The sequence below is a fragment of the Canis lupus genome, chromosome 1 (genome assembly GCF_011100685.1).
Source record: "Canis lupus familiaris isolate Mischka breed German Shepherd chromosome 1, alternate assembly UU_Cfam_GSD_1.0, whole genome shotgun sequence".
In the NCBI taxonomy this organism is placed as follows: Eukaryota; Metazoa; Chordata; class Mammalia; order Carnivora; family Canidae; genus Canis; species Canis lupus.
The window spans coordinates 104,935,792-104,963,296 of NC_049222.1; the positions used below are offsets into that span (position 1 = coordinate 104,935,792).

The window sequence follows — 27,505 nt, forward strand, 5'->3', positions numbered from 1 at the left end:
GATCCCAGAGTCCCAGTATCGAGTCCCACATGGGGGTCCCTGCGAGAAGCCTGCTTCTCCCTCTGCCCGTCTCTGCCTCTCTGTGTCTCTCATGAAGAAGTAAATAAAATCTAAAAAAAAAAAAAAAAAAAGTTCTTCCCCCTCTGATTCTGTCAATTGATGGTGGAAACAACAGCGTTGTTTTAAGTCAGTGCTCCGGGTGATTCGAAGTGAGGCCACAGTTAAGTAGAAAGGCTTCCTTTTAATTTCTGAGAATTGAGAGCAGGCTTCGCCTTAGGAGGGGTAATGGTCTCCACTACCCGAGTCAGGAGGGTTAGGGCCACAGCACACGGGGCCTAGGCTGTAGCTGAATCTGTGAGCATCTGGGGGAGGGGAGGGCCCTGGAAGCAGAGAAGGAAAAATCAGTTCCTGATTTCCAACTGGGAGTTCACAGCTTCTCAACAGCTCCACACCCAAAGGACTAGGAAGTTGGGCTTTTTGTGCATTTCAAAGTCCTGCCTGCAGGGGAGCAGTTTATAGGTGGAGAGACTTGGCTGCCTTTAAAGGTGTGTTCTCCTGATGCAGCTGGGACTCCTCCACGGAGATCTTGTGAGAGAGCTCGCTAGAGGCCGAGGTGGACGGAGCAGAGATGGCGGGGTCTCAGGTAAGCCTTGTGTCCCAGCTTAGAGGCCGCAGTGCCTTTTTGGCCCGAAATTCCCTGCATTTGGAGATTGCAAGTGTTGATTCCTCCAGCTCTGATATTTCTGCCTCGTGGTTTCACTTATTGTTAAAAACCTTTTCAAATCTAATACCCAAGGCTCGATCTTAGAACACTTCTCCCGCATCACCTTCTTTCCCTTCTCTCCAACGGGGCTTCCAATAAGCCACCAAAACTGTATTTATTTTTTATTTTTGAAGATTGTATTTGGGGGATGCCTGGGAGGCTCAGCGGTTTAGCGCCTGCCTTAGGACCAGGGCTTGATCCTGGAGACCCGGGATCGAGCCCCACATCCGGCTCCCTGCATGGAGCCTGCTTCACCCTCTGCCTGTGTCTCTGCGTCTCCGTATCTCTCTCGCTCGCGCTCTCTCTCTGTGTATTCTCATGAATAAATAAATAAAATCTTAAAATAAAATAAAGATTGTTTTTATTCTTTCATGAGAGCCACAGAGAGAAAGGCAGAGAAATAGGTAGAGGGAGAAGCAGGTTCCATGTGGGGAGCCCGATGTGGGACTTGATCCCGGGATCACGACCTCAGCTGAAGGCAGACATCCAACCGCTGAGCCACCCAGGCATCCCAACAGTTGTACTTTAAATTACAGTTCTGCAAGCTTTGAAAATGTACCCTTGCTGACAGATCCCTAGAGAAGACATTGAGTCCAACATTCCTGGTGGTGATGGGATCCTGGGATAGCAGCCGAGGAAAGCACTTGCCCTTTAGTGGCCACCTGGATGCTTTATCAGCTCTGTGTGGGCCAGGAGTAGGAAAATGCACCAATAAATGCTATAGATATATAAGGTCCAGGATAACTCAGAATACTCTTTAAAAAGAGGAGACTTACAGTTTAGAATGTGAAAAAGATAGTGTATTTAGGGACGCCTGGGTGGCTCAGCGGTTTAGTGTTTGCCTTCAGCCCAGGGCGTGATCCTGGAGTCCCAGATTGGATTGGAGTTGCACATCCGGCTCCCTGCGTGGAGCCTGCTTCTCCTCTGTGTCTCTGCCTCTGTGTGTGTTGCATGAATAAATAAATAAAAATCTTTTTTTTTTTTAAAGATACTCCTCTTAAAAATATATTAGGTAGGGACGCCTGGGTGGCTCAGTGGTTGAGCGTCTGTCTCCGGCTCTGCCATGGTCCCGGAGTCCCAGGATCGAGTCCCACGCCGTCTCCCCTCGAGGAGCCAGATTCTCCCTCTGCCTCTGTCTCTGCCTCTCTGTCTCTCGTGAATAAATCATATAATCTTTCAAAATATGTAAATACATACTAGGTATTACAAGACAATAAAAAAAAAGACAGTGAAAGTATATGTGACCGAAATGTGTATAAATCCACTGTATTCTCGTAATTCAATTAATATTTTTTTATTTTTATTTTTTTTATTTTTTATTTTATTTATTTATTTATGATAGGCACACAGTGAGAGAGAGAGAGAGAGAGGCAGAGACACAGGCAGAGGGAGAAGCAGGCTCCATGCACCTGGAGCCCGACGTGGGATTCGATCCCGGGTCTCCAGGATCACGCCCTGGGCCAAAGGCAGGCGCTAAACCGCTGCGCCACCCAGGGATCCCTCAATTAATATTTTAAACACATCAGTAACAACAATCCTCTTGATGAAGTTTTGGGGAAGTTTTCTTTTTTTTTTATTATTTTTTATTTATTTATGATAGTCACACAGAGAGAGAGAGAGGCAGAGACACAAGCAGAGGGAGAAGCAGGTTCCATGCACCGGGAGCCTGATGTGGGATTCGATCCCGGGTCTCCAGGATCGTGCCCTGAGCCAATGACAGGCACCAAACCACTGCGCCACCCAGGGATCCCATTGGGGAAGTTTTCAACTATATTTCACCTACATCTCACTAATAAAGTTTTCACCTATGTTAGGTGAAGTCCTGAGCCAACAGCCAAGAAAGAATTCTTGAGACGTCCTTTTGTGCTAAATGGTGGTTCTATTAAAGCACAAGGACAGGGCCTGCGGGCAGGAGGAGTCCCCAACCTGGGCCTGTGAGGGGTGGCTGATTATTTACTGGGAGTTGGGAGGGGTTTGAGGATAGCATACTCTGTAAGGAATTTTGGAAGCAAGGTTTCCAGGACCTTGAAGGGGCTGGCAATTGTTGGGAAAAGGCCACGTATACCATCTAATAAAACCTGAGTATGAGCCCCTTCTGCTGGATAACTGTGGGTCATGTGCTGGGGGGATGATTGCCAACACCTACCTTGGGGGTGTAGAAATAAAGGACATTTCTAAAAGAATTTTCAAAGGTTAAAGTAGACTTACAGGCTCCTAGGGGTCAGGCTAAGATTGCCTTTTGCCCTAGGCAAAGTGTGACCATCAAGACAGTTGAGTCCGGATTGGAATGTCCCTCTGCCTGTTTCAGGACTTGTCAATGTGCTGGCCCTGGCTCATCATTTGTCCTCAGCTAGCCCTCTGTTCCCCCATCTCTTTAGGCACTGCTACTAGTTTGTTCCCTACAGCTAATGTTACCTTCCTTTCCTTGGCTTACTCCTCTCTGCCAGACTTCTCCCTATAAAATTCATACTTTCCTTCTTATGTTTCCAAAGATCTTAGGTTTACTGAAGGATGTGCAGAAACTATCACATTTATTTATTTATGCATTTATTATTTTTAAATAAAATTTTTATTTATTTATGATAGTCACAGAGAGAGAGAGAGAGAGAGAGGCAGAGACACAGGCAGAGGGAGAAGCAGGCGTCACACAGAGAGCCTGACCTTGGACTCGACCCAGGGTCTCCAGGATCACACCCCGGGCCGCAGGCAGCGCTAAACCGCTGTGCCACCGGGGCTGCCCAGAAACCGCTTTTTGCAACAAAAATTGATCAACATACCTTTTTGATCCTTAGCTCCAGGCCCACATCACATTAGCTTCCAATGGACAGGGAAGACTCTCACCTTCCTGTAGTGAGATATTTACTTCTGGGAGTGGACCTCCATCTGGTGGGTTTCAATGTTACTCCACACTTAGTGTCATAGTTAGCCTTTTTTTTTTTTTTTAAATTTTATTTTATATATTTATTCCTCAGAGAGAGGCAAAGACATAGAGAGAGGGAGAAGCAGGCTGCCTATGGGTAGCCTGATGTTGGACTCCCCCTGGGATCAGGACCTGAGAAAAAGGCTGGTGCTCAATCACCTATCCCCCCTAGCACCCCTAGAGTTACTTTCTATTTACTTCTTTGAAATAAAAAAAAAAAAACAAACAAACAAACCAACCACACAAGAATCATAATTCACATATTTCAGTCTTAAAATCCTGAAAGATTATAGAACTACAGATAGAAACTATACCCGTGTGTGGATGTCACAGAAAGGAAACTTGATTTGCTGCCTCACAGATCACTGAGAATAACTTCCTAAGCAGAGACTCACAGAGCAAGGGGGAAAGGTTTTCTGTTGTTTAGGGTTAGGCTGGATATTTAGAAAGAGGGGCCTTGTCATCGTCTGTAGAACTGGGCAGAAACCCCACATGCATCTGAAGACAGCATTTCTACACATACTTGGGTTATATAACTGAGGTTTGTGCTCCTCCTTGCTGGAGACTTTGGTAATAAATGAGGTAAGAGACAATTTTGGTTACTCCACAGGTTACTGTTTGTTTCAACTGTAGAGGGTGAGTCAGGGGTTTAGCTCAAATTGGGCTGGTCCAGGCTGTTCCTCAGGGGGATGTAGTTCTGGAATGTTGCTGAGGTCCAGAACCTTGAGGTCTTTGGTGCAAAAACGTGTTTGTATTAAAGATGAGGACAGGACCAATGAGTAGAAAGAGTTGCAGCTGCTGCAGCAGCCTGCTGCCTGCTGGCTCCAATTGCCCAGGGATTGTGAGGAGCAACTGATTACACATTCTGCTGTTGGGGCAAGTGCAGAGTAAGGGAGTTCCAAATGGCTTTTCATATGCTAAAAAACACTCAACAGGATACAATGGCCCCGTTACTGTCAAACTAAGGTTGTTTGTCCCTCTAGGAAGGTATTCACCTTGAGAAAGTTGAGGACTTCCTCCAGGAGCTTTATACTCTAACTGACTCAAGTATTTGTCAATGGGCTGCGTTTTACAGGGTCATTTAATGTCATATACCTTTCTTTTTTTTCTTTTTTTTTTTTTTTAATTTTTTTTATTTATTTATGATAGGCACACAGTGAGAGAGAGAGAGGCAGAGACACAGGCAGAGGGAGAAGCAGGCTCCATGCACCGGAAGCCCGACGTGGGATTCGATCCCGGGTCTCCAGGATCGCGCCCTGGGCCAAAGGCAGGCGCCAAACCGCTGCGCCACCCAGGGATCCCTCATATACCTTTCTTTCTGCCTTTTTTCCCCACATCAAGATCAGTCCTTTCCTTTTGGTGGATAGTTTCTATTTCCATCACAGGAGACTCTGCCCATGGGGTGTTTTGCCTCAAGTAAAAGATGTGGTGGAAAGAGAGGTTAGTAAATGTGGGACCAAGGTTGGAGGGTACAAGCTGGTAAACACCTGAAGGTCAGGTCTTGGGGTCTAGCTGATGACACTAACTCCCTCCTTCATCACTTGGGCCATAATGAACTCTGCCTATGACCACTCGGTAATTGGTATTTATTGCAGCGACTGCTGACATTCAGGGATGTGGCCATAGAATTCTCTCAGGAGGAGTGGACATGCCTGAACCACACTCAGCGGAAACTCTACAGGGATGTGATGTTAGAGAACTACGGACACCTCCTCTTCTTGGGTGAGGATCACTCCTTCCAGATTTTCCATACCACACTCAGGGTTTCCTTCCTTCCTTTGAAGACTGTCTGTGTCTTGGAAGATTCCTCTTTGAATGACTGGAATGTGGATCTGGGCAGTAAAGGGAAAAAGTAGTGTTTTATAGACGTAGACAAAAGTCTTCAATTGCTTCCTTTCAGCTTTAATTTCCTCTTCCTCAAGGTAACATCATCACTTCTGTAGATGCGTGGGAATTCTGTACAGTGAGTGGCAGAAAATAGTATACCCCGTAACTTAAACTCCAACTTACACCTTTTATTCTTGTGTCTAGTACTTGGCTGTGGAGGACAATTCTGAACACTGGACATCTCTCCTGTGTGTTCTAAAGGGGCAGCTGGGCAACAGCCTTCAGGAAATCATTTTCTTGAATCTACAGTGTCTTTTTCTCTTCTCTACTGAGTATGAGGGTGGATTGAAAGTTAGCATCACCAACAATACTCATCCCTTTTTTCTAATAAACAGGTCTCATTGTGTCAAAGCCAGACCTGGTCTCCTTTTTGGAGCAAAAGACAGAGACTTGGAGAGTGATGAGAAAGAAGAGAGTAACCATCCATCCAGGTAGGTGGAAATGAATGAGGCAGATGACAGAGGTGCGGTCCACATGTGAAGGGGGGAAGAGAGACCTTAAACTGTGGTGGGAGTAGTTCTCCTTGAATGGATACACTCTTGAGAAACCTAGTTTATATTTTTCTCCCTGTCACAGAGGGACATGTGCTATCCAACATTATCAAGCTCTTAGCTTCTCTAAGGATTCTCCTTCAGCTCCACTGATGGTCCATCACTTCCACAGGGAGGGCCAGGAGACTCCCCTGGGAGTGGGAGGGTCTCCATAATCTGAGAGGTTCTCCATTGCTGTGAGGGTCCTGGGGAAGTCTCCCTGTTTCTCAGGATCCATAGCCTTAGCCCTTTGTAAGTTCTGTTTTGCGTCGTGAGAAGCATGTCGGGGTAGTGGTGGGCATACTGGGGTTGGTGCAGAAATCCTGGGAACACTGGAGACAGGTACCACGTTTTCTGGCTTATGCATTCCAATGTTATGGAGGCTTTAATCTTGATTGTACAAAATTGACACTCAGTAATTTCATCAGATAACAAAGCACCTCCCTAAAATAAGAAAATCTAATCATTTATTTCACTCTGGATGTTAATTTTTCTTTGTATGAACTGAAATTAGGATATAGCAGTGTGTTCCATTCCTCAGTGGTGAAATAATGTAACGTATCTGTTTGTATCCTAGAATTCCTACCTAAATTAATGCCATGAGGGAGCTAGAACATTTAGACCTTAGAACTTGAAGCCTATAATAAATTCTCAATTTTTACCTTCTTTCTTAATACTTGCATCATTGTATGAATTTATCTTGTATGACAGGAATTTCTTTTTATTTTGTCAAGTGTGTTTTCACTTTCTTATTAGTTATATATGAGATTCATCTGTTATTTATTAGATCAAAAGTTCTATATGACATGGCATGTGAGGTAGAGCGTTGTCTGGGTGGCCAGTCAGTTGGTCTCAGGTCATGATCTTGGAGTCCTGGGGCTCAGCCCTCCTACCCCCAATGGGATCCCTGCTCAGTGGGGAGTCTGCTTCTCCCTGTGCCCTTCCCCAGCTGCGCTCTCTCTCTCTCATTCTCTCTCAAATACATGGATAAAGTCTTAAAAAAAGAAAAAAAGCAGTGAGGTATAATTCGTATAATTCCTGTATTTTAAAGAAAGCTTTTGTTCATAAATGTAATTTCACTTCAGTGACAATTAGTCATTGGATTTTTCTTCTACTTTCCTTGGAGTATATATGAATTTTTCCAAATATGTATTTTATGTATAGTGGATTTAGCATATTTTGCAACTTTCTTGGTGTTTATTTAGAAATGAAGATGTTGTTTATTTCCTTGGTTTTAAGGAGTGGGTTGTGGCCTTAAATTCTCTGTTCAAGGAGGGATATATTAATAAAATAATACATTTGTATAATGCCTTTTTAAGTGGTTATTCATATGATTTTCACTTACAGCTTTTAATGATTGATTTTAATGAATATTCTTTACAATACTGTGGTCAGTGAAAATCTGCCAATAATTCATGCCTATTTTTTATGATACAGAGATAGAGTTTAAAATTAGTTTTATAGAAAGTTTCCTTGAGAATAATGCATCTGGGGCAGCCCAGGTGGCTCAGCGATTTAGCGCTACCTTCAGCCCAGGGCCTGATCCTGGGACCCGGGATCGAGTCTCGCGTCGGGCTCCCTGCATAAAGCCTGCTTCTCCCTCTGCCTGTGTCTCGGCCTCTCTCTCTGTGTCTCTCATGAATAAATAAATATAATATTTTTTAAAAAAACAGAATAATGCATCTGTTTGGTTTTTTTTTTGAAAGATTTTATTTATTTATTTCTTCATGAGAGATGGAGAGAGAGGCAGAGACACAAGCAGAGGGAGAAGCAGGCTCCAGGCAGGGAGCCCCATGTGGGGATGTGGACTGAATTCTAGGACTCCAGGATTACACCCTGGCCTGAAAGCAGACGCTAAACTGCTGAGCCACCCCGGGATCCTGTATTTTAATGCATGTATTTTAATGTAGCTTTTCTCGGGCTAAATTTTGTCTTATTCTGGCTTTGTAATTCCATAACAATGTGCTTCCTTTTGTCTGGGACTTTCCACTACATTAGTTAGTTGTGGTTTTGGTTTTACTTGTGTATTTAGTTACACCATGACCATTTTCTTTTTCTTTTAATTTTTCCATAAGATTTTTTATCTATTCATTTGAGATAGACAGAAAGAGCAAATGAGAGCATAGCACAGGGGAGGACCAGAGGGAAAGGGGGAAGCATAGTCCGCGCTGAGCAGGGAGCCTGACCTGGGCTCAATCCCAGGACCCTCTGATCAGGATGTGAGCTGAAAGCAGACACAGAACCGACTGAGCCATCCAGGTGCCCCAAGGATGACAGTTTTCAAGTACAGAGTTCAGAGACCATCTGAAGGATCGTGACCATGATCTGAACCGAAATTAAGAGTCCGATGCCTAACATGATTCCTTCCTCTGCTTCACCTCTGTAGTCTCTTTCTTGTTTGAACAAGAAACAAGACTTTCTTGTTTGTCTGAGCAGCCACCACAATGCATCCAGAGGGTGCTGTCGTTCCCTCTGCCTCCATGTCATGTGTGACAGAAACAAGTCCCTCAGGCAGCAGCCAAGAATCCATATCCCCGAACCTACAGGTCACTCGTTTCTTTCTCTCCTGAGGAGAGGTACGAGTTTTTTCACAGGGTGGCCTTCATGTGTCAGGGTGGGTGAGCTGCTGCTGTTGTGGGCAAGTGTCACAAACTTTCTTAGTCTCTTTGATGTGGCTCTTCTTCATCTGTTCCTGCCTGGGGGTGCTATGTTTTCCTAACTGGCTTCTGGAGCACTGAAAAAAGTAATTTGGTCAATTTTTGTTGTCATGGAAGAGCAAATCCTGGTGGTTCCTATGTCTCCAGATTCATCTGAAGTGCTATACTGGGTATTAAGTTTACACATTAGAATTTTAACATATATGCATGTGTGTTCGCTAAGTGGGATGTCTTATTTTAAATCTTTTAGTTGGAAAAAAAAGAAAAATAAATAAATAAATAAATCTTTTAGTTGGGATGTGGAGATGCCTGGGTGGCCCAGCGGTTGAGCGCCTGCCTTCACCCCAGGGCATGATCCTGAGTCCTGAGATCGAGTCCCACATTTTGCTCCCTGAATGGAGCCTGCTTCTCCCTCTGCCTGCGTCTCTGCCTCTCTCTCTGTGTCATTCTTGAATAAATAAGTAAATCTTAGAAAAATGAATATTCAATCTTTTAATTGTGTCTTTCCATAACACCCAGGGTTGTTGGCCAAGACAGGCAAAGAAGATTCATTCCATAGAGTGATAGGGGAGGATGTGGAATCTGTAGTCCTAAGTTTTTATACTTAATGACTGGGATTGATGGGGTCATGGAGGACAGGAGGGATGTGATGATGGATATAAGCATACTGGGACAGTTGCCCATAATGGAGTCTTTTCTGCCAGAAGAGATCAGAGATATAAAACAATTTTTGGAGAATCCCACTTTAATTCAGTTATATTTTCAGGATGATGTATTTGAGTGCAAGGACCCACATCCACTTTTAAACCTACATATTTTCTGAGGACATTTGGAAATTTTGGAAAGTCACCTAGTCCAAATTAATGAAGTTACCTTTAGTGAAAGTAATCATTCAAACCATTTGAAATATAAAGTTGGATAAATCATGCACTGAAAAAAAAAGAAAAAAAAATCATGCACTGAAATATTTCTGAAAGTCAAACACTTAAAAATTAAGATAAAAATTCTAAATTTGATTGATTTGAGAACTCCTTTTCAGTGGATTCATTGTTCTCCCACCAGCATGTAATCCCTCCTTATTCCAAAGTCTCTAATTTTGATAAACACAGGATGGTCTTTATCCAAATATCACTGTAAAGTAGTTGAGACATAATACTTGGTACAAGTATTCATGTGTTCTGAACTTTGGAAGATCTTTAGTGAGGACTTTATCTTCCATAATTACAGATGTATTTGTTTTTAAAAAAGACGTTATTTACTTGAGATAGAGAGCACAGGCAGGTATAGCAGGTGGGAGGGGGGATAGACAGAGAGGAAGAAGGAGACTCCCTGCAGAGTAGGGAGCCTGGTGGCAGAGCTTGATTTCAGGACCCCGGGATCATGACCCTAGCTGATATAAGATGCTTAACCAACTGAGCCACCCCGGTGCCCATACAGAGAAACAGTATAAAAGTAATAAAGGTGGGAATGTCTAATAAAGCTCAAATCTCATTGTATATCCTGTACCCTCGCTGGAGAAAGGACTTCCAAATGTAGCAACTAGAGCAAAGATTTTGGTTGTGTTCAGCACTCAATAGCAGAGATTTTATAACAGAAGAAACCTCTCTAATGTCTAAAATGTGGCAAAGCCTTTAACTACCACCCTAAGCCTAACAACCTAACATAAGACATAATGAGGGGATGGCTGACAAATGTTCAATAAAATTTGACAAAAACTTCATGCAAAACTACAAACTTTGTCAACAGAGAGGTACATAGTGGAGAGATGTGCATAGTGGAGCAGAGGGTGCATAGTGAGGGGAAGCCCTTAAATGTAAAGAATGTGCAAGGCATTTAATTCATAACCAGAACTATTCAACATGAGGTAATGCATCCTGTGGAATAATTTAGAGTTGTTAAGAATAGTGTCCACATCTATGCCTGGAACTGCACTCTTATTGAACATCAGTAAGATAACAAAGCATACTGGGCAGAAACCATAGAAATATGGGATCCCTGGGTGGCTGAGCAGTTTAGCACCTGCCTTCGGCCCAGGGCATGATCCTGGAGTCCTGGGATCGAGTCCCACATCAGGCTCCCTGAATGGAGCCTGCTTCTCCCTCTGCCTGTGCATCTACCTCTCTCTCTGTGTATCTCTCATGAGTAAATAAATAAAATCTTAAAAAAAAAAAAAAAAAAGAAATGTAAAATTGATGCAAGACCTTTGGTTTTACTACATACTTCAGAAAAACATCTTTATAAAGGATAAAAACATTAAGGATATAAAAAATTGGTAAGTTGTGAGATGGAAAGGAAATCTAAATAACATCAGAATTCACAGAAGAAAGCAGTAAGTCAATATCCCTTTTCAGGCATGATCTGAAATCAAAGTATTTATTATAGAGAAAAATCCAAAGTTAAAACACACAGATCACTCACATCTTAGCCTTGGACAATGCAAGTGTTAGGGGCACCACCTCTTTACAGTGAAAACCTGTGTGGGTCAGCCCCGGTGGGGCAGTGGTTTAAGCTACGCCTGCAGCCCAGGGCGTGTCCTGGAGACCCTGGATTGAGTCCCATGTCAGGCTCTCTGCATGGAGCCTGCTTCTCCCTCTGCCTGTGTCTCTGCCTCTCTCTCTCTCTCTGCATCTCTATGAATAAATAAATAAATAAATCTTTTAAAAAAAAGAAAAGAAAAGCAAACCTGTGTGTATCTTTTGAGAGCCCCAAATTGAAAACCACACCTGTTTTGTCATGGAAATAACCTGTTGTTGACCTCAGAAGCCTCACCTGGAACATAAACAGTCAATCATCGCAGTTTTTGGTATGTATTCCTGTATTATATATGGTATTTTTTATAATAATGTTAGCTTGAGAATAGAAAATCTTAAGGTGAAGACAAAACACATTTATAGTACTGTACTGTATTCATGTATTGTTACATATATATGGACCTCCGCTGTTGAAACCCGGTATTCAGCGGTCCTCTGTATCTGTTAATATCCCTGTCAGGATGGAGAGGAGATGGTTGTCTGAAGAGAGATTATTATTTTTGGTGTGTCTCCTGTTTTCTTTTGACCATATTTGACATTTTTGCATGGCAGATGTTAATTTTACTCTGAAATCCTCTCATCCCAAGGCTTTATCATTTGTGTACATGTAAGATGATTTGGTGGCTGCTGTCTCACAGACATGCAGGGCTCTGGTATGAGGGGGACTTCATTCCTACCTACTTTAACATGGAAGATTAAGGACATTATAATGTACAATTAATGAAGAAAGTCCACATGGAGATGCTGCTTGTGGCTGACCTGTAAGTGTGATCGAAGTCCCGAGGAAGTAAGTGTCCAGGGCACCTTTCCTTGCATTAAAGTACGACAGAAAATAAATAAATAAATAAATAAAGTACGACAGAGAAACACTCTGAATTTTAAATAGTTTTTCCATTTGCATTTAAAAATTTTTTTAAAAATTTATTTCTGATAGTCACAGAGAGAGAGAGAGAGGCAGAGACATTGGCAGAGGGACAAGCAGGCTCCATGCACCGGGAGCCCGATGTGGGATTCGATCCCGGGTCTCCAGGATCGCACCCTGGGTCAAAGGCCGACACTAAACCACTGGGTAACCCAGGGATCCCAACATTTGCATTTTAAGGAGAGTACAGTGGCAGTTTATTAAAAGCTGGATGTATCTTCATGATAGCAATTGATCCAAGTCAAGAATATTAGTTATGCAGTGGAAATAATGAGATTTTCACAGGTACCTGAGGGACGTATAACCAACTCTTCCGTAACCTGTTTTTTATTAAAGATTTTATTTACTTATTCATGAAAGGCACACGGAGAGAGGCAGAGACACAGGCAGAGGAGAAAGAGGCTGTGTGCAGGGATCATGTCCTGAGCCGGAGGCAAACGCCCAACCACTGAGCCACCCAGGTGCCTCCCATAACCTGTATTAATGTCTTGTATGAATTTCATAACTATCTTGAAAAAATATTTAAACATGTTCCAATTCACTTTCATCTGGATTCCATTCATTGTACAATGTGAACAGAGTGTATCTGGGGAGATCTCAGGAAGCTCAAGGAGAGTATTGAGAGAAGGCAGAGACAGAACTGCGGGAAGCCGAGGAAGACTTTTAGAGTCAAATTTATTTATGAATAAAGAAGATTTGTGTTTTGCACATTGTGTGTGTGTGTGTCTGTCACAATATTGACATGACTGTAGTAAGCTTAGAGGTTTTTTTTTTTTAATTTTTTAAATTAATTAATTTGAGAGAGCGACAGAGGGAGCAAGAACAGGGAGGAGAGGGAAAAGCTGACTCCCCACTGAGCAGAGAGCCCAAGGTGAAGCTCCATCCTAGGACTCTGGGACCATGACCTGAGCCCAAGGCAGACCCTTAACTGACTGAGCCACCCAGGAACCCCAAATAGAGCATTTGTAGGAATGACTTACCTGTGGATAACTCAGGGATGAGCTGTGACTTAGTGTCTGCAAGGTTGTCCAATTTAGCCCATAACAGAATCACCAGGAGCACTTGTAAATCTTAGATTGCAGTGTTTATCTCCACATTGCCACATTAGTACTTCTGGGGTGCACTCCCCGAATTTCCTTTGTTAACACTTTTTCAGGTACCTGTCCAGGGAACCCACTCTGAGAGCCAGTGACTAGATGCAGATGTCTATAACATCCCAGATTCTCCCAGGGAAGCCCTTGAGGCCAGACCTATGTGGGTACCCAAGAATCAGCTTGACATTTGGGGAATGCTGGGTGCCCACCATGGGCTCTCTCTCATGGTGGAACAATTGTAGTTTCAGCTGGCCCCTCATGGTGGAGCGCTGTGCTGTCCCCAGGGAAGGTGCAATGTCTCCAGCTAAAAATAAATGTTTCCCTATGTACACGTATGTATATCTGTGTATGTTTATATGTGTGTATAAATATGCACACAAATATAGGTTATGCTTATTCTCCATGAAATAGATTATTGAAATCCTGTACATCTAGATCTTCAAAAATAAATAAAACTAATAGTGACCAAGTCCTTTGGCGTTAAAGGTTATTCAATAGGATTTTTATTTTGCCATACCACTTCTTTGGTTGGTTATCACTACACACATTTTGTTCCGTTTTCTTTTTTTCAATTTACCCTCATGGTTTAGTTCTATCTTCACAAAGTTCCAGTGGAATATATTCGAGCAAAGTTTAGTGTCACCAGGAACATTTGGTTTATTTGTGTTTAATATCTTAATGAAGGTATTGGGGTTTGGCTATACTACATTTTTTGTCTTTCCTAATACCCTCCCTGTTTTTTTATTCCTTTCTGGTGTTCCTATATGTGTTTTAAGAAAATAATTCTACATTTTCTTCTCTTTTTTTTCTGTGAACTATGTATATCAGTACCATATTGCTTGAGCTAGAAACTAAAGCATTCTTTGAAAATCTATTCCTTCCTAGATTTTATTTCACCTTGTCAATATATCTATTTTATGACACTTCTCTTTTTACATCTATCTTTTTTGCTTCTTAGAATTTTTAAGTTTTTAACTTGATTTTTATTTATTTTAAATATTAGCACATCAACATTTTTAGGACCCCATTTCTGAGCAATTTCTGCCCCTAACACAAGGCTCAAACTCCCAAATCAAAGTTGCATGTTCCACAAACTGAGCCAGAGAGTTTCTCCATGTTGAATATTTTTTTGAAGTAAAGTCACACATACAGAACATATGTTAACAGCTCAATTGAACTTCACAAACTAAGCACGTCTGTATAAACTGTTGAGGTGAAGAAACAATGTTATTTGACCTCCAAAATATATTAATTGACCTCTGCAATTCCTTTTATTTCCTTGGTACCTTACCACAGGCTCAGCACTCTTTTAACGCTGAAAGCCGTAGATTGCTGTCCTCATTTTTGTACTTTATATAAATGTAATCAGGCAGTGGTAACTCTTGTATTTGGCTTTTTTTCTATCTATACTTGTGAATTGATCTGTATTCCTTCATGTTATTGTGCATCATTCTTTAGAATGGATCCATCCGACTCCATTGTGTGATTATCAATTGATTACATCATTTTATGGCTAATGGAGGGGAATGATTTTCAGTCCAGGACTGTCATGATAGTACTGGCATGTAAATCTATAATTTATCTTTTAGTGGAACGTGCATACATATCTGCTGTTTATATATGTGAGATCAAATTGTTGGTAAATATGTTTAATCATGCTCAGCTTTAATACCAAATACTACTAAATACTAAAGATTTTATTTATTTATTCATGGAGACAGAGAGAGGGGCAGAGACACAGGTATAGGGAGAAGCAGGTTCCCCCTGGGTGCCTGATGCAGGACTTGATCCCAGGACCCCGGGATCAAAACCTGAGCCAAAGGCAGAACCTCAACTGCTGATCCACCCAGGCGTCCCCATCCACACACTCTCTAAAATTTAGTAGTTTGTCATTTTCTCTCTCTCTTTTTGAAAGATTTTATTTATTTATTCATGAGAGAGAGAGAGAGAGGCAGAGACACTGGCAGAGGGAGAAGCAGGCTCCATGCAGGGAGCCCGACATGGGACCTGATCCCTGGACTCCAGTATCACACTCTGGGCAGAAGGGAGGTGCTAAACCACTGAGCCACCCAGGGATCTCCCCATTCCCACCTTGAATGTCAAAGCCTTCAGTGCGCCTCTCTGCTCTGATGAGTAATTATTTCTATATCCCAAAGCAGAATCCCTCTAGAGGCTTGACAGTTGCAATAATTTACTTGTTATAGATTATAGCTGGAATTTTGGCAAATCAAAGCCGTTTTACCATTATCTCTCTCTTTACCTCACTGGAGGTAGGTTAAGTTCTACAGATTTTATTGTCCAATACATGAGTATAGTCAACTCATGGGACATTGTCGCTAAAGGGGTCCCACCCACAGGTGACAGCCTCTGGGTGAAAATATTTCTGCCAGGACTTTGCATGCACACATCTTTGGTACGTGGCCAGTGCTGTGTCCATTATGGTACCATGTGGGTCTTCCTTATCTTGCAGATCATTAATGTTACCCTATGGACTGTTTTTTGGAGGGGGGTTAGTTAGAGTAAGAGCTTCCAGGTACATTGACTTTTTAATTTTCTTCTGTAGGTCACTGCCAAATGTACAGCAAAAGAAAATGAACAAAAACATGTTTTGGATAGGGTTGTGATATCTTGGGCAGCCCGGGTGGCTCACAGGTTTAGCGCCTACCTTTGCCCCAGGGCGTGATCCTGGAGACCCTGAATCGAGTCCCACGTCAGGCTTCTGCATGGAGCCTGCTTCTCCCTCTGCCTGTGTCTCTGCCTCTCTCTCTCTCTGTGTCTCATGAATAAATAAATAAAATCTTAAAAAAAAAAAAAGGTTGTGATATCTTAACAAAATGATACATTTGCTTTATGGAGCATTGTTATTCCTTGATACCATGTTGTGAGCTTGTGATCTGGACCAGCAGTTTTTTCATCCACTCCAGGCACAAGCAGTAGGTCAGCTGTATTCATAATAAGATCAACATTTCCTCCCAATCTTCACTCATTTCAGAGCCCCCCAAAGAACTTTTATCCTTGTGATCACCTGTTTCATTTTACCTGGTCTCATCCATCTTTTATGTCTATATACTTTTAATTTTTTTAAAAGATTTTATTTATTTATTCATGGGCACACAGAAAGAAAGGCAGAGACACAGGTAGAGGGAGAGGGAGAAGCAGGCTCCATGCAGGAAGCCCGACGCGGGACCCGATCCCAGGTCTCCAAGATCACACCCCAGGCTGCAGGCGGCGCCACACCGCTGCGCCACCAGGACTGCCCATTTTTTAAAGGTTTTAATATATTTATTTGACAGAGAGCACAAGCAAGGGGTGCAGCAGAGCAACAGATAGAAGCCAGCTCTCCACCAAGCAGGGAGCCTGACATGGGGCTAAATCCGAGGACACTGGTTTCACGACCCGAACTAAAGCTTAACCGACTGAGACACCGAAGTGCCTCTATGTTGTTCTTTTTTTTTTTTTTCCCTATGTTCTTTATGATATTTCTTGTTGATGAGTGGTGAACATCTCTGCCCTAAATCCTATGTGTTTCCCAATTCTCAGCCATTTTCTTGTAAAGAGGCATGATTGCACTGTTTCCAGGACCTGCTCTGCCTGGGTTAGAAGTACAAGATCTGTCATCAAATACATGTAAATTAATATGCTTCTGTACAGTTTAGGTGTTTCTTCACACATCTCCCTTGCTAAGTTCACTACAGAAGTTTAAGGTAGACCTTCATGAGTACTGGGATTTTTCAGTGTGGTTGAACGCAAGCCCCACAGGAACAGGGCAGAAGTGAATGTTATAAGTCACCCAATTCTTCTGCTTCGTATCCTGCCAGTGATAGCCTTGAAAATATTTCCTGATGTAAACTGCTTTTTTCAAGTTTTAAAGACTATTTATTTTACAGAGAGGGTGTATGTGGATGGGGTGGGAGGGAGAGGGAGAGAATCTCAAGTAGACTTCATGCTGAGCACCGAGTCCAGAGTCTGTTGAGGAACCTGAACCCACAACCCCTGAGATCATGACATGAGCCAAAATCAAGAGTCAGACACTGAACTGCCTGAGCCACGCAGGCAACCCACATTGAATAGATTTTATCCCAGATCCTGTGTCCGACTAATGAGTGTTTGATGAGGTGGTGCACATCTGGGGTAATTAGTCAGGAGACATACTGGGGTCAGACTGAGTGGTGGATAGTGTTGGGAAACGATTCTGTGGGTTTAAGTTACTCTGTATGTTAAGGATAGAGACACTGAAAGTGTTTATCCTTAATTGGCTCTCCGATGATGCGTGAATATTAAAATGCTTTGAAATATAGTGATAATATCTTACCCTTAGATGGAGGACAGATTTGTTAACTGTAGAGGAAAACAGATATCGTCTTCTATGGCAAAGGTTCAGGAAGATATGTTCTCTGCTCCTTCAAGATATTGGGATTCCCTGTGCTCAGGGTCTCATAGATGTGACACAAACCCACTGCATATGCAGCATCTACATGTGTGAAATGGGGCTTTGGAGCTGGCAAGTGAAGTTAGCGTGATCAAGAAATTTGTTCTGTTTCATGAACCCTAAGATCCTTGGACTTGAATCTGAGAGTCCTCTGTCTTCTGCTAGCATTGGAAAATTGTTACAGGCAAGCTTGTTCCACTATAGAATATGTGGAACATGGAATTTTTATATTTCTTGGGATTATCCATGGGTTTATTTAAAATGAGGTTGATGGGCACCTGGGTGGCTCAGTCACTGAGCCTCTGCCTTCGGCTCAGGTTGTGGTCCCAGGTTCTGGGATCGTCCCCCGCAGGGAGCCTGCTTCTCCCTCAGCCTTTCTCTCTGCCTCTCTCTGTGTGTCTCTCATGAATAAATAAACAAAGTCTTAAAAAATAAACATGAAATTGATATTTATGCGTCTGTTTCTGCTTTTTATTTGTTTGTTCACTTTTTTTTTAGCCTGCACCTAAAGTGAAATCATATGTTATTTGCTTTTATTTGCCTGACTTATCAGCACAGTACTTTCTAGGTCTATTTACATTGTCCAGCACAATACCTCCTTGGTCTCTTTTCTTTGTCATCAATGGCTAGAAACCGCAAAAATGGCAGAAACAGACCCACTCCAAAAACAAAACAGAACTGCTGCTTTCTGGAGTGGAATGGAGAGGGATGATGGGCCAACTGGGTAAAGGGGAATGGAAGGTTTAGGCTTTCAGTTATAGAATCGATAAATCATGAGGCTAAAGGATATAGCAGAGGGGATATGGTCAGTGGTATTGTGATCTGGTTCTATGGTGCTAGGTACTCGCTACACTTGCATGGAAAAACATTTAAGTTGCAAATGGATGTCAAAAGAAAGCCAGAGTAGCAACACCTATATCAAAAACTAGACTATTTTGTTCTTGTGCGATGTTAATCCTGCTTTCGGATCAGGGTAATGCTAGGCCTCATAGGATGATGTTGAATATGTTCTGTCCATTCCACTATTTGTAAGATTTTGAGGGATCCCTGGGTGGCGCAGCAGTTTGGCGCCTGCCTTTGGCCTGGGGCGTGATCCGGGAGACCCGGGATCGAGTCCCACGTCGGGCTCCCGGTGCATGGAGCCTGCTTCTCCCTCTGCCTGTGTCTCTGCCTCTCTCTCTCTCTCTCTGTGTGACTATCATAAATAAATAAATAAATAATTAAAAAAATTAAAAAATGTAAGATTTTGATGGATTGTCATTAATTATTATTATTTTTTTAATGTTCAGTTAACTGACCAGTGAAGGTATGTGGTCCTGTGCTTTTCTGTGCTAGAAATCGTTTTTATTCTACATTCAACTTTCATTCTTGTTATTGGACTGTGAGGATCTACTTGTTGGGTTTAAGATTTCTATTTGAATCTTGTTTGTTTTATATATATAGGGGAATTATCTGGGATTTTTCTAAGTTATCTGATTTGTTAGTATATGATTGTTCATGGCAATCTGTTATCACAGTATGTATTTCTGTAGTTATCTGTTGTGTTTTCTGTCCCATTTCTTGTTTTAATTTTTGAGGCTGCTCTCCTTTTTTCTTTAATGTTGTTAAAATTTTGATTATTTTTTGGAAAATCTGGGCATTGATGTCAATGTTATGTTACTGTTTATTATGCTCTATCTCTGATTTTTCTTTTTTAGTTCCTTTCTCTACTGGATCACAGCTAAATTTCTTCTTTTTCTAGTTCCTTGTCTTGTAACATTCAGAAGAAAAGTTGGGGGTGTCTAGGTGGCTCAGTCGGTTTCGCATCTGACTCTTAATCTCAGCATAGGTCTCGATCTCAGGGTCTTGGGTTCAGGACGCAGTTAGCCAGTTAGGCTTCATGTTAGGTATGGAACCTACTATAATGAAGAAATGAATAAATAAAAGAAAAGAAAAAAGTTGAAACTGCAACTTAATTCAGGCATTTATAGCATTAAAAAAATTGAAAATGGAGTGTGTCGTAGAAAAAATTACTAGAAATAAACAATACCAGTGATAGCCAACAAAACAACAAAAAAATAAGGATTCTTTAGGGTTTTTTATGGATGTCATCTGTAAAGAGATCAATTTGCATTTTCTTTTCCCATTTGGATTCATTTAAGGTTTTTTTTTTTTCCCATTCAGACTAGAATATCCAGTACTGTTTGAATAGAAGTGAAATCGCTTTGTTATGATCATGCAGAAGAAGCTTACAGTTTTTTTACTATTGAATATATTAGATTTCAGGTTTTCCATACCTATATGACCTTTATTAAGTTAAGGCAGTTTGCTTCTATTCCTACTTTATTGAGTGTTTTTAATAATGAAACATTGTCCAGTATGCTCATATTCTTGTTCTGCAGCAATATGATGCCATTTTTGATCTTCATTCTGTTAATGTCGAGCCTTTAACTTATAGTTTTCGATATGTCGAGACACCCTTGAATTCCTGGAAGAATTGCCTTTAATTGTGTTGTAAAACGTGCTTTTGATTCAGTGTGCTAGTTTGCTTTTTTTATTGTGGACTTTGTATAACTGCGCCTCACAGGTAGTAGTTTGTAATCTTCTTACTTGTACAGTCTTCCTTTGCCTTTGACAACCTGGTAACACTGGAGTCACAGAAACTATTTTGATAATTTCCCTTCTCTTCACTCCCTGAAAATGTTGGAAGAGATTTGAAATACGTTTCCATGGGGCTCCTGGGTGGCTCAGCAGGAGCATGTCTGCCTTCAGCTCAGGGCATGATCCCAGAGTCTCGACTGAGTCCCACATCAGGCTTTGTGCATGGAGCTTGCTTCTCCCTCTGCCTGTGTCTCTGCCTATCTATCTGTGTGTCTATCATGAATAAATGAATAAAATCTTTAAAGAAAGAAAAAAGAAGTACTTTTCCATTAAATCTCTGAATTAGGGCAACCCAGGTGGCTCAGCGGTTTAGCGTCGCCTTCGTCCCAGGGTGTGATCCTTGAGGCCCCGGATTGAGTCCTGTGTCGGGCTCCCTACAAGAGCCTGCTTCTCCCTCTACCTGTGTCCCTGTGTATCTCATGAATAAACAAATAAAATCTTTAGAAAAAAAATAATAAATGAATCTCTGAATTATCCAGTGAATTCATCTGAAACAAGACTTTTCTTTGTTGGGAAGTTTTAAATTACTTTTTCCATCTACTTGGTATTTGTCGACCAATTGTGACTTTTTAAATATTTCTTCAGAAAATATTTAATGGAATCCTGAAATCCAGGTATCTTATGTCTATTCTGAAATTTATACACATTTTTGGTATCTCTTTCTTGTCATATACTTATCACTTGTCACTTCTTCTTATTTGTGTTTTTATGGTATCAGTTAATACTGTCTGCTGTCACTTCACTTCTGATTTTAGTTGGCCTGTTTTTCGTTCTTACTTGATTTTGTTAAAAGTCTGTCAATTTTGTTGATCTTTCCTGAAAACCAATTCTTCCTGTTGTTGTTGATAATTTACTTTTTTTTGTTTGTTTTAGTATTTATTTATTCATGAAAGACAGAGAGAGGGAGGGGGAGAGAGAGAGAGAGAGAGAGATGCAGAGACACAGGCAGAGGGAGAAGCCGGCTCCATTCCATGCAGGGGACTGGATCTGAGACCAGGACCACACCCTGGGCTGAAGGTGACACCAAACCACTGAGCCACATGGAATGCCTGATATTTTCCTATTTTTGCTGTTTCCTCTTTTGTCCTTTTCTGTTGATGTTTAAATTTCCTCCCTTTTGCAAACTTTGGGCTCACGGTACATTCTTGATTTTTTTGATATATAAAAAAGTGATTATTACTATAGCATGAAAGTACTACAGCTGTCTATTAGGCTATGTGGTCAGTACATTCTGTGTAAGTTTATGTGTTCATTGAGGAACAAAGTCCTGAAGATTCCTTCTGGGCCTTTTTGCTGATTTTCTATGACTGGTTTTTAGGTTATCTATGAGTAGTTGTCAGCATATTCATCTGAGAGTAGTAAGTGGAATAATTTTACATTTCTCTTTCTTGATATCTTTCAGCCATATCTTTTCGTGACACCCAGAGCTTGCTGTCAAAGCCAAGCATCGAATCTTCTTTCCAAAGAGTGTCATTGGGTAAATTAAGAAATAATGCCATTGAGAATTTACAGTTCATGACAGACTGGGACAATGATGGAGAGAGTGAAGGGCATCAAAGACATCATGAAGGCCACAACCATACTGCAATATCTACACATAATAAGAATCTCCCTGCCCAAAATGGTGAAGGATATAGAACATTTTCAGTAACCTCCCTTTTTAAGTCTGCTACTTCCACAAAGCAGTGTGTTTCTGAAAACAAAAACTCAAATCAAATATTCAAACTTACATATATAGGGAACGACTACAGTTTGGAAAATCTGGGAAGTTACCTAGTCCATGCTGAAAATAATTATTTGAACCCTTGTGAAAAAAGAATTGGATTGACTATTCAGTCAAATTTTTCTAAAAATCAGAGATTTAAAAATGAAGAACAAAGTGCTAAACAGGATCCATTTGAGAGGTGTTTCACTAAGGAGTCGACCCTACAAAATTACCAGAGCCTGTTCAACGGAGACAGAGTTGCTCAATGCAGTGAATCTGAGAAAACATTTAACCAGGGCTCCAATGTTGGTCGATGTGTGAGGACTCGGCTTCTAGGGAACCATCATGAGGGTAGTAAATGTGCGGAAGTCTTTTATCAAAAGTCTAACCTTAGTACACAAAGTAGTATGAATACAGGAGAGAATCCTAAAAATGAATGTGAGAGTGCTCTTAACCAGTCCTCCAATGTTGATGATCAACAGAGAATTCATGTGGGAAAAAACCCATTCAGGTGTAATCAACCTGGGAAAATGTTTTGTCAAGCACCAAGGCTAAGTATACATAAGACAGTTCATAGTGGAGAGAAAAGTGACATTTGTAAGGAATGTGGCAAAGATTTTGACTTGGACTCAGTACTTCCTCAACATCACGGAACGTGTACCGGAGAGAAACCGTACAAATGTGAAGAATGTGGTAAAACCTTTAAAGTCTGCTTAACCCTAAATAGACATAGGCGAATCCATACTGGAGACAAACTTTACAAATGTGAAGAATGTGGCAAGGCCTTTACACAGCACTCAACCCTTACTCAACATCACACAATTCATACTGGCCAGAAACCTCACAAATGTGAGGAATGTGGCAAGACCTTTACAAGGCGTTCATATCTTACTCAACATCACAGAATTCACACTGGAGAGAAACCTTACAAATGTATAGAATGTGGCAGGGCCTTTAACGCTCGTTCACCTCTTATTCTACATCATAAAATTCATACTAGAGAGAAATGTTACAAATGTAAAACATGTGGCAAAGCCTTTAACCAGCGCTCACTCCTTTCTAAACATTTGAGAATTCATATTACAGGAGAACATTACAAATGTAAAGAATGTGGCTCGGCCTTTACACAGCACTGGAGCCTTATTCAACATCACAGAATGCATACTGGCGGAAAACCTCACAAATGTGAGGAATGTGGCAAGACCTTTACTAGGCATTCATATCTTACTCAACATCAGAGAATTCACACTGGAGAGAAACCTTACAAATGTAAAGAATGTGGCAAAGCCTTTTACACTCATTCATATCTGATTCAACATCACAGAATTCATGCTGGAGAGAAACCTTACAAATGTAAGGAATGTGGCAAGGCATTTCACCATCATTCAAGCCTTACTAAACATCACAGAATTCATTCTGAAGAGAAACCTTACAAATGTAAAGAATGTGGCAGGGCGTTCACACAGTGCTCGACCCTTACTCAACATCACAAAATCCATACTGGCGAGAAACCTCACAAATGTGGGGAATGTGGCAAGGCCTTTACACAGCACTCAAGCCTTACTCAACATCACACAATTCATACTGGCCAGAAACCTCACAAATGTGAGGAGTGTGGCAAGACCTTTACAAGGCGTTCATATCTTACTCAACATCACAGAATTCACACTGGAGAGAAAACTTACACATGTAAAGAATGTGACAGGGCTTTTAACACTCGTTCACTTCTTATTCTACATCATAAAATTCATACTGGAGAGAAACGTTACAAATGTAAAACATGTGGCAAAGCCTTTAACCAGCGCTCACTCCTTTCTAAACATTTGAGAATTCATATTACAGGAGAACGTTACAAATGTAAAGAATGTGGCACGGCCTTTACACAGCACTGGAGCCTTATTCAACATCACAGAACGCATACTGGTGGAAAACCTCACAAATGTGGGGAATGTGGCAAGACCTTTACTAGGCATTCATATCTTACTCAACATCACAGAATTCACACTGGAGAGAAACCTTACAAATGTAAAGAATGTGGCAAAGCCTTTTACACTCATTCATGTCTTATTCAACATCACAGAATTCATACTGGAGAGAAACCTTACAAATGTAAGGAATGTGGCAAGGCATTCCATCATAATTCAAGCCTTACTAAACATCTCAGAATTCATTCTAAAGAGAAACCTTACAAATGTAAAGAATGTGGCAGGGCGTTTACACAGTGCTCGACCCTTACTCAACATCACAGAATTCATACTGGCGAGAAACCTCACAAATGTGGGGAATGTGGCAAGACCTTTACTAAGCATTCATCTCTTACTCAACATCACAGAATTCATACTGGTGAAAAACCTCACAAATGTGAGGAATGTGGCAAGACCTTTTCTAGGCATTCATCTCTTACTCAACATCACAGAATTCATACTGGCGAGAAACCTCACAAATGTGAGGAATGTGGCAAGACCTTTGCTAGACATTCACATCTTACTCAACATCACAGAATTCATACTGGCGAGAAACCTCACAAATGTGATGAGTGTGGCAAGACCTTTACTAGGCATTCATATCTTACTGAACATCACAGAATTCATACTGGCGAGAAACCTCACAAATGTGAGGAATGTGGCAAGACCTTTGCTAGGCAATTATATCTTACTCAACATCACAGAATTCATACTGGCGAGAAACCTCACAAATGTGAGGAATGTGGCAAGACCTTTGCTAGGCATTTATATCTTACTCAACATCACAGAATTCATACTGGTGAGAAACCTCACAAATGTGAGATATGTGGCAAGACCTTTACTTGTCGTTCATATCTTACCCATCATCATAGAATTCATACTAAAGAGAAACCTTACAAATGTAAAGAATGTGGGAAGGTCTTTAGCCACCACTCAAGCCTTAGTCATCATCACAGAATTCATACTGGAGAGAAACTATAAATGTAAAGAATGTGACAAGGCCTTTATCCAGGACTCATACCTTACTCGTCATCACAGAATTCACTCTAGAGAAAAACCTTAACAAATGTAAAGAATGTGGTGAGGCCGTTTAATCACTGTTCAACCTTTACTCATTATCAAAGAAGTCCTACTAGAGCAAGGCTGCAAGATTTTTGGATTGTGAGAGACTTTTTTTTAAGTTCTTTTAAGCAACAAAAAACTTGAGTTCAACGGAAAATGATGAATATTCTTTTCTTTTAGAGTAATTTATCCCTACTGTAAGACAGATTGTCTAAAACTGTATACTATGAAATTATATAAAATATTCCTTGATTTTACAATGATTAATGAAAAACTTAAAAATTCTCCAATCCAACTGTGGAGGCCAAGAAAATTAAGGCCATTCCACCTTAAGGTCAACGTTAGCAGAAGTACAGCCATCTCAGGCCCCTGTGAATAAGAGCTGAATTTTACCTTACTTCGGTTACAGTTAAAAACAGCTTACAGCTTAACGCCCTAGAAAGTCCCATATCAGAATGAGAACAGAGCTTAATGCCTTTGAAAGCTACATATCAGAATGTAAACAGAACTTGAGAAATTCCTCCACCCCTTCTGGAGGTCACCTAGACCAGTCCATAAAACTAAGCTGGAACCCACCTCAGGGTGCAAGTCCCTGCGCCGCTGTCGAGACACTTGAACCCAAGCTCAACCTTGTAAATAAACCCTCGTGTGTTTGATTAAGTGTTGGCTCCTTGGTGGTTTCTTGGATACGTAATCTTGGGCACAATATTAACAAGGTATGCACGGATTTTTATGTTCTTTTATTGTTGTTGTCAAACTGAGAGCAAAATAACTCATGGAATGTAACAATAAGAGCTGAATAATCACAGCATTAATGTAAAAGAGTAGTTTCACAGAACCACTTCGTCCCCTCATCTTATCTCCTCCTGATGTTGATCAAACTGTACCATTGGCCATTTCTTTTTGTTTCTTTTTTTTAAAGCATGCTTGTGCAGAGACACAGTTATCTTATGTCCAATAGAGGAATGGGGAAGGAAAAAATGAAAGAACAGAGGAAACCCCTTCTTGGTCTGGAGGAGCAGAGTTGTAAAGTAGCAGGTTCCCTTTCTAGTATTCACCTCTTGTCTAGTGCTGGAACCCATCAGTGTATCTATCTCCTCCATTTCCAGCTGTGCAGGTGTGTCTTTCTCCTTTATTGGATGCCCATCAAATCATGTGACCTATTGCATTGACAAACCTTATTGTTCTCAATAGTTTTTCATTAGTTTATTTCATGCGGTATACACTTCTTCATCTTTAACTGCACTACAATGCAAACCAGCCCCATCACCTTCAAATTAATATGATCATTGTTCTCAGTCTTGATTCCTTCTTTGGGTTTTTCTTTGGCCATTGAGAGTGCCAGAATCTACTTGGCTGCCACTTCTCAGAAGTACCAGGTCCCCAACGACAGCACACAAGTAGCAGCAGGAGTGTCAGAAGAAGCAAATATGAAAGGATTTGTAAGTGCTGCTCAACTCTTACTCCACATTAGGTAATTCATAACAGAGAGTAATGAAATATGTGTAAAGAATGTGGCAAGGCCACAATCAACAACGGAAAACCGTGATTCCTGATCAGAAAATGTATAGTGGAGAGGATTTTACAAATACCACAGATTTGGCAAACACACTAACCAGTACTCAAGCCTTACCATCTGAGGAAAATCATTACAAGATCATTACATCTAGATAAACCTCTAGATAGAACTCTGGACTTACTCAATATCATAGCTATCATACAGGATAGAAACCATAAAGTGTAAAAGTTGCAGTTCCTTTAACTGGAATTCAGTCCTGAATCAATATCCCAAAATGCGTACTACATTCAAAACCTATAAACAGATGAATGAGGAAACACCTTGTTTTTATATATAAACTTTAGAAAACATCAGAGATTACAGAAAGGAAAGTAAGTTGAAATACATAAATATTTAGAAATGTACTTATTGCATATCATATGTCAATAACTCACAAATCAATAGAAAGCAGTATATAAGTTACCCTTTTTAGACAGTACTCTACATCAAATACTTACAAGGAATAGTACAAAGTTAAATGTGAGGATAATGTATTATGCTTCAAAAGATACAAGGGATGGATTTTTGCAAAGGTATAATTTCGATGTGCTTGTTTTACACTGACCCTGTGTGAGATTGGTGACTAGTACATATTAATGCATTTTGTACTTTAGAAAATTCATGGATGCCTAGTTGGTATATGAAATTATATGGCTGACTTGCTGCATCAAAGATGAGATGCCCTTCTTCCTTAGGTGGGTCTCATTCAGACCTCATTTCCCATTGAAGATGAACAACAACATGATTTAGAATATATGAAGAAGATCTAAATGCAGATGCTGTTCATGGTTATAACATTAAGTTACCATGAAATAAGTTTTCAGAATATCATTCTCCATTCAT

The 27,505-nt window shown here is 40.9% G+C and overlaps 1 protein-coding gene across 1 annotated transcript; it reads left to right on the forward strand.

Annotated features, from left to right (window-relative positions):
• Positions 1-226: 226 nt before the first annotated feature.
• On the forward strand, positions 227-25,764 carry LOC119871024 (putative protein ZNF720). Its single transcript, XM_038525533.1, is given in 5 exon segments — positions 227-643; positions 5,279-5,405; positions 5,906-6,001; positions 21,776-25,016; positions 25,018-25,764. Coding segments are annotated over 5 exon segments (3,567 nt in total). The 5' UTR covers positions 227-628; the 3' UTR covers positions 25,106-25,764.
• Positions 25,765-27,505: the final 1,741 nt, after the last annotated feature.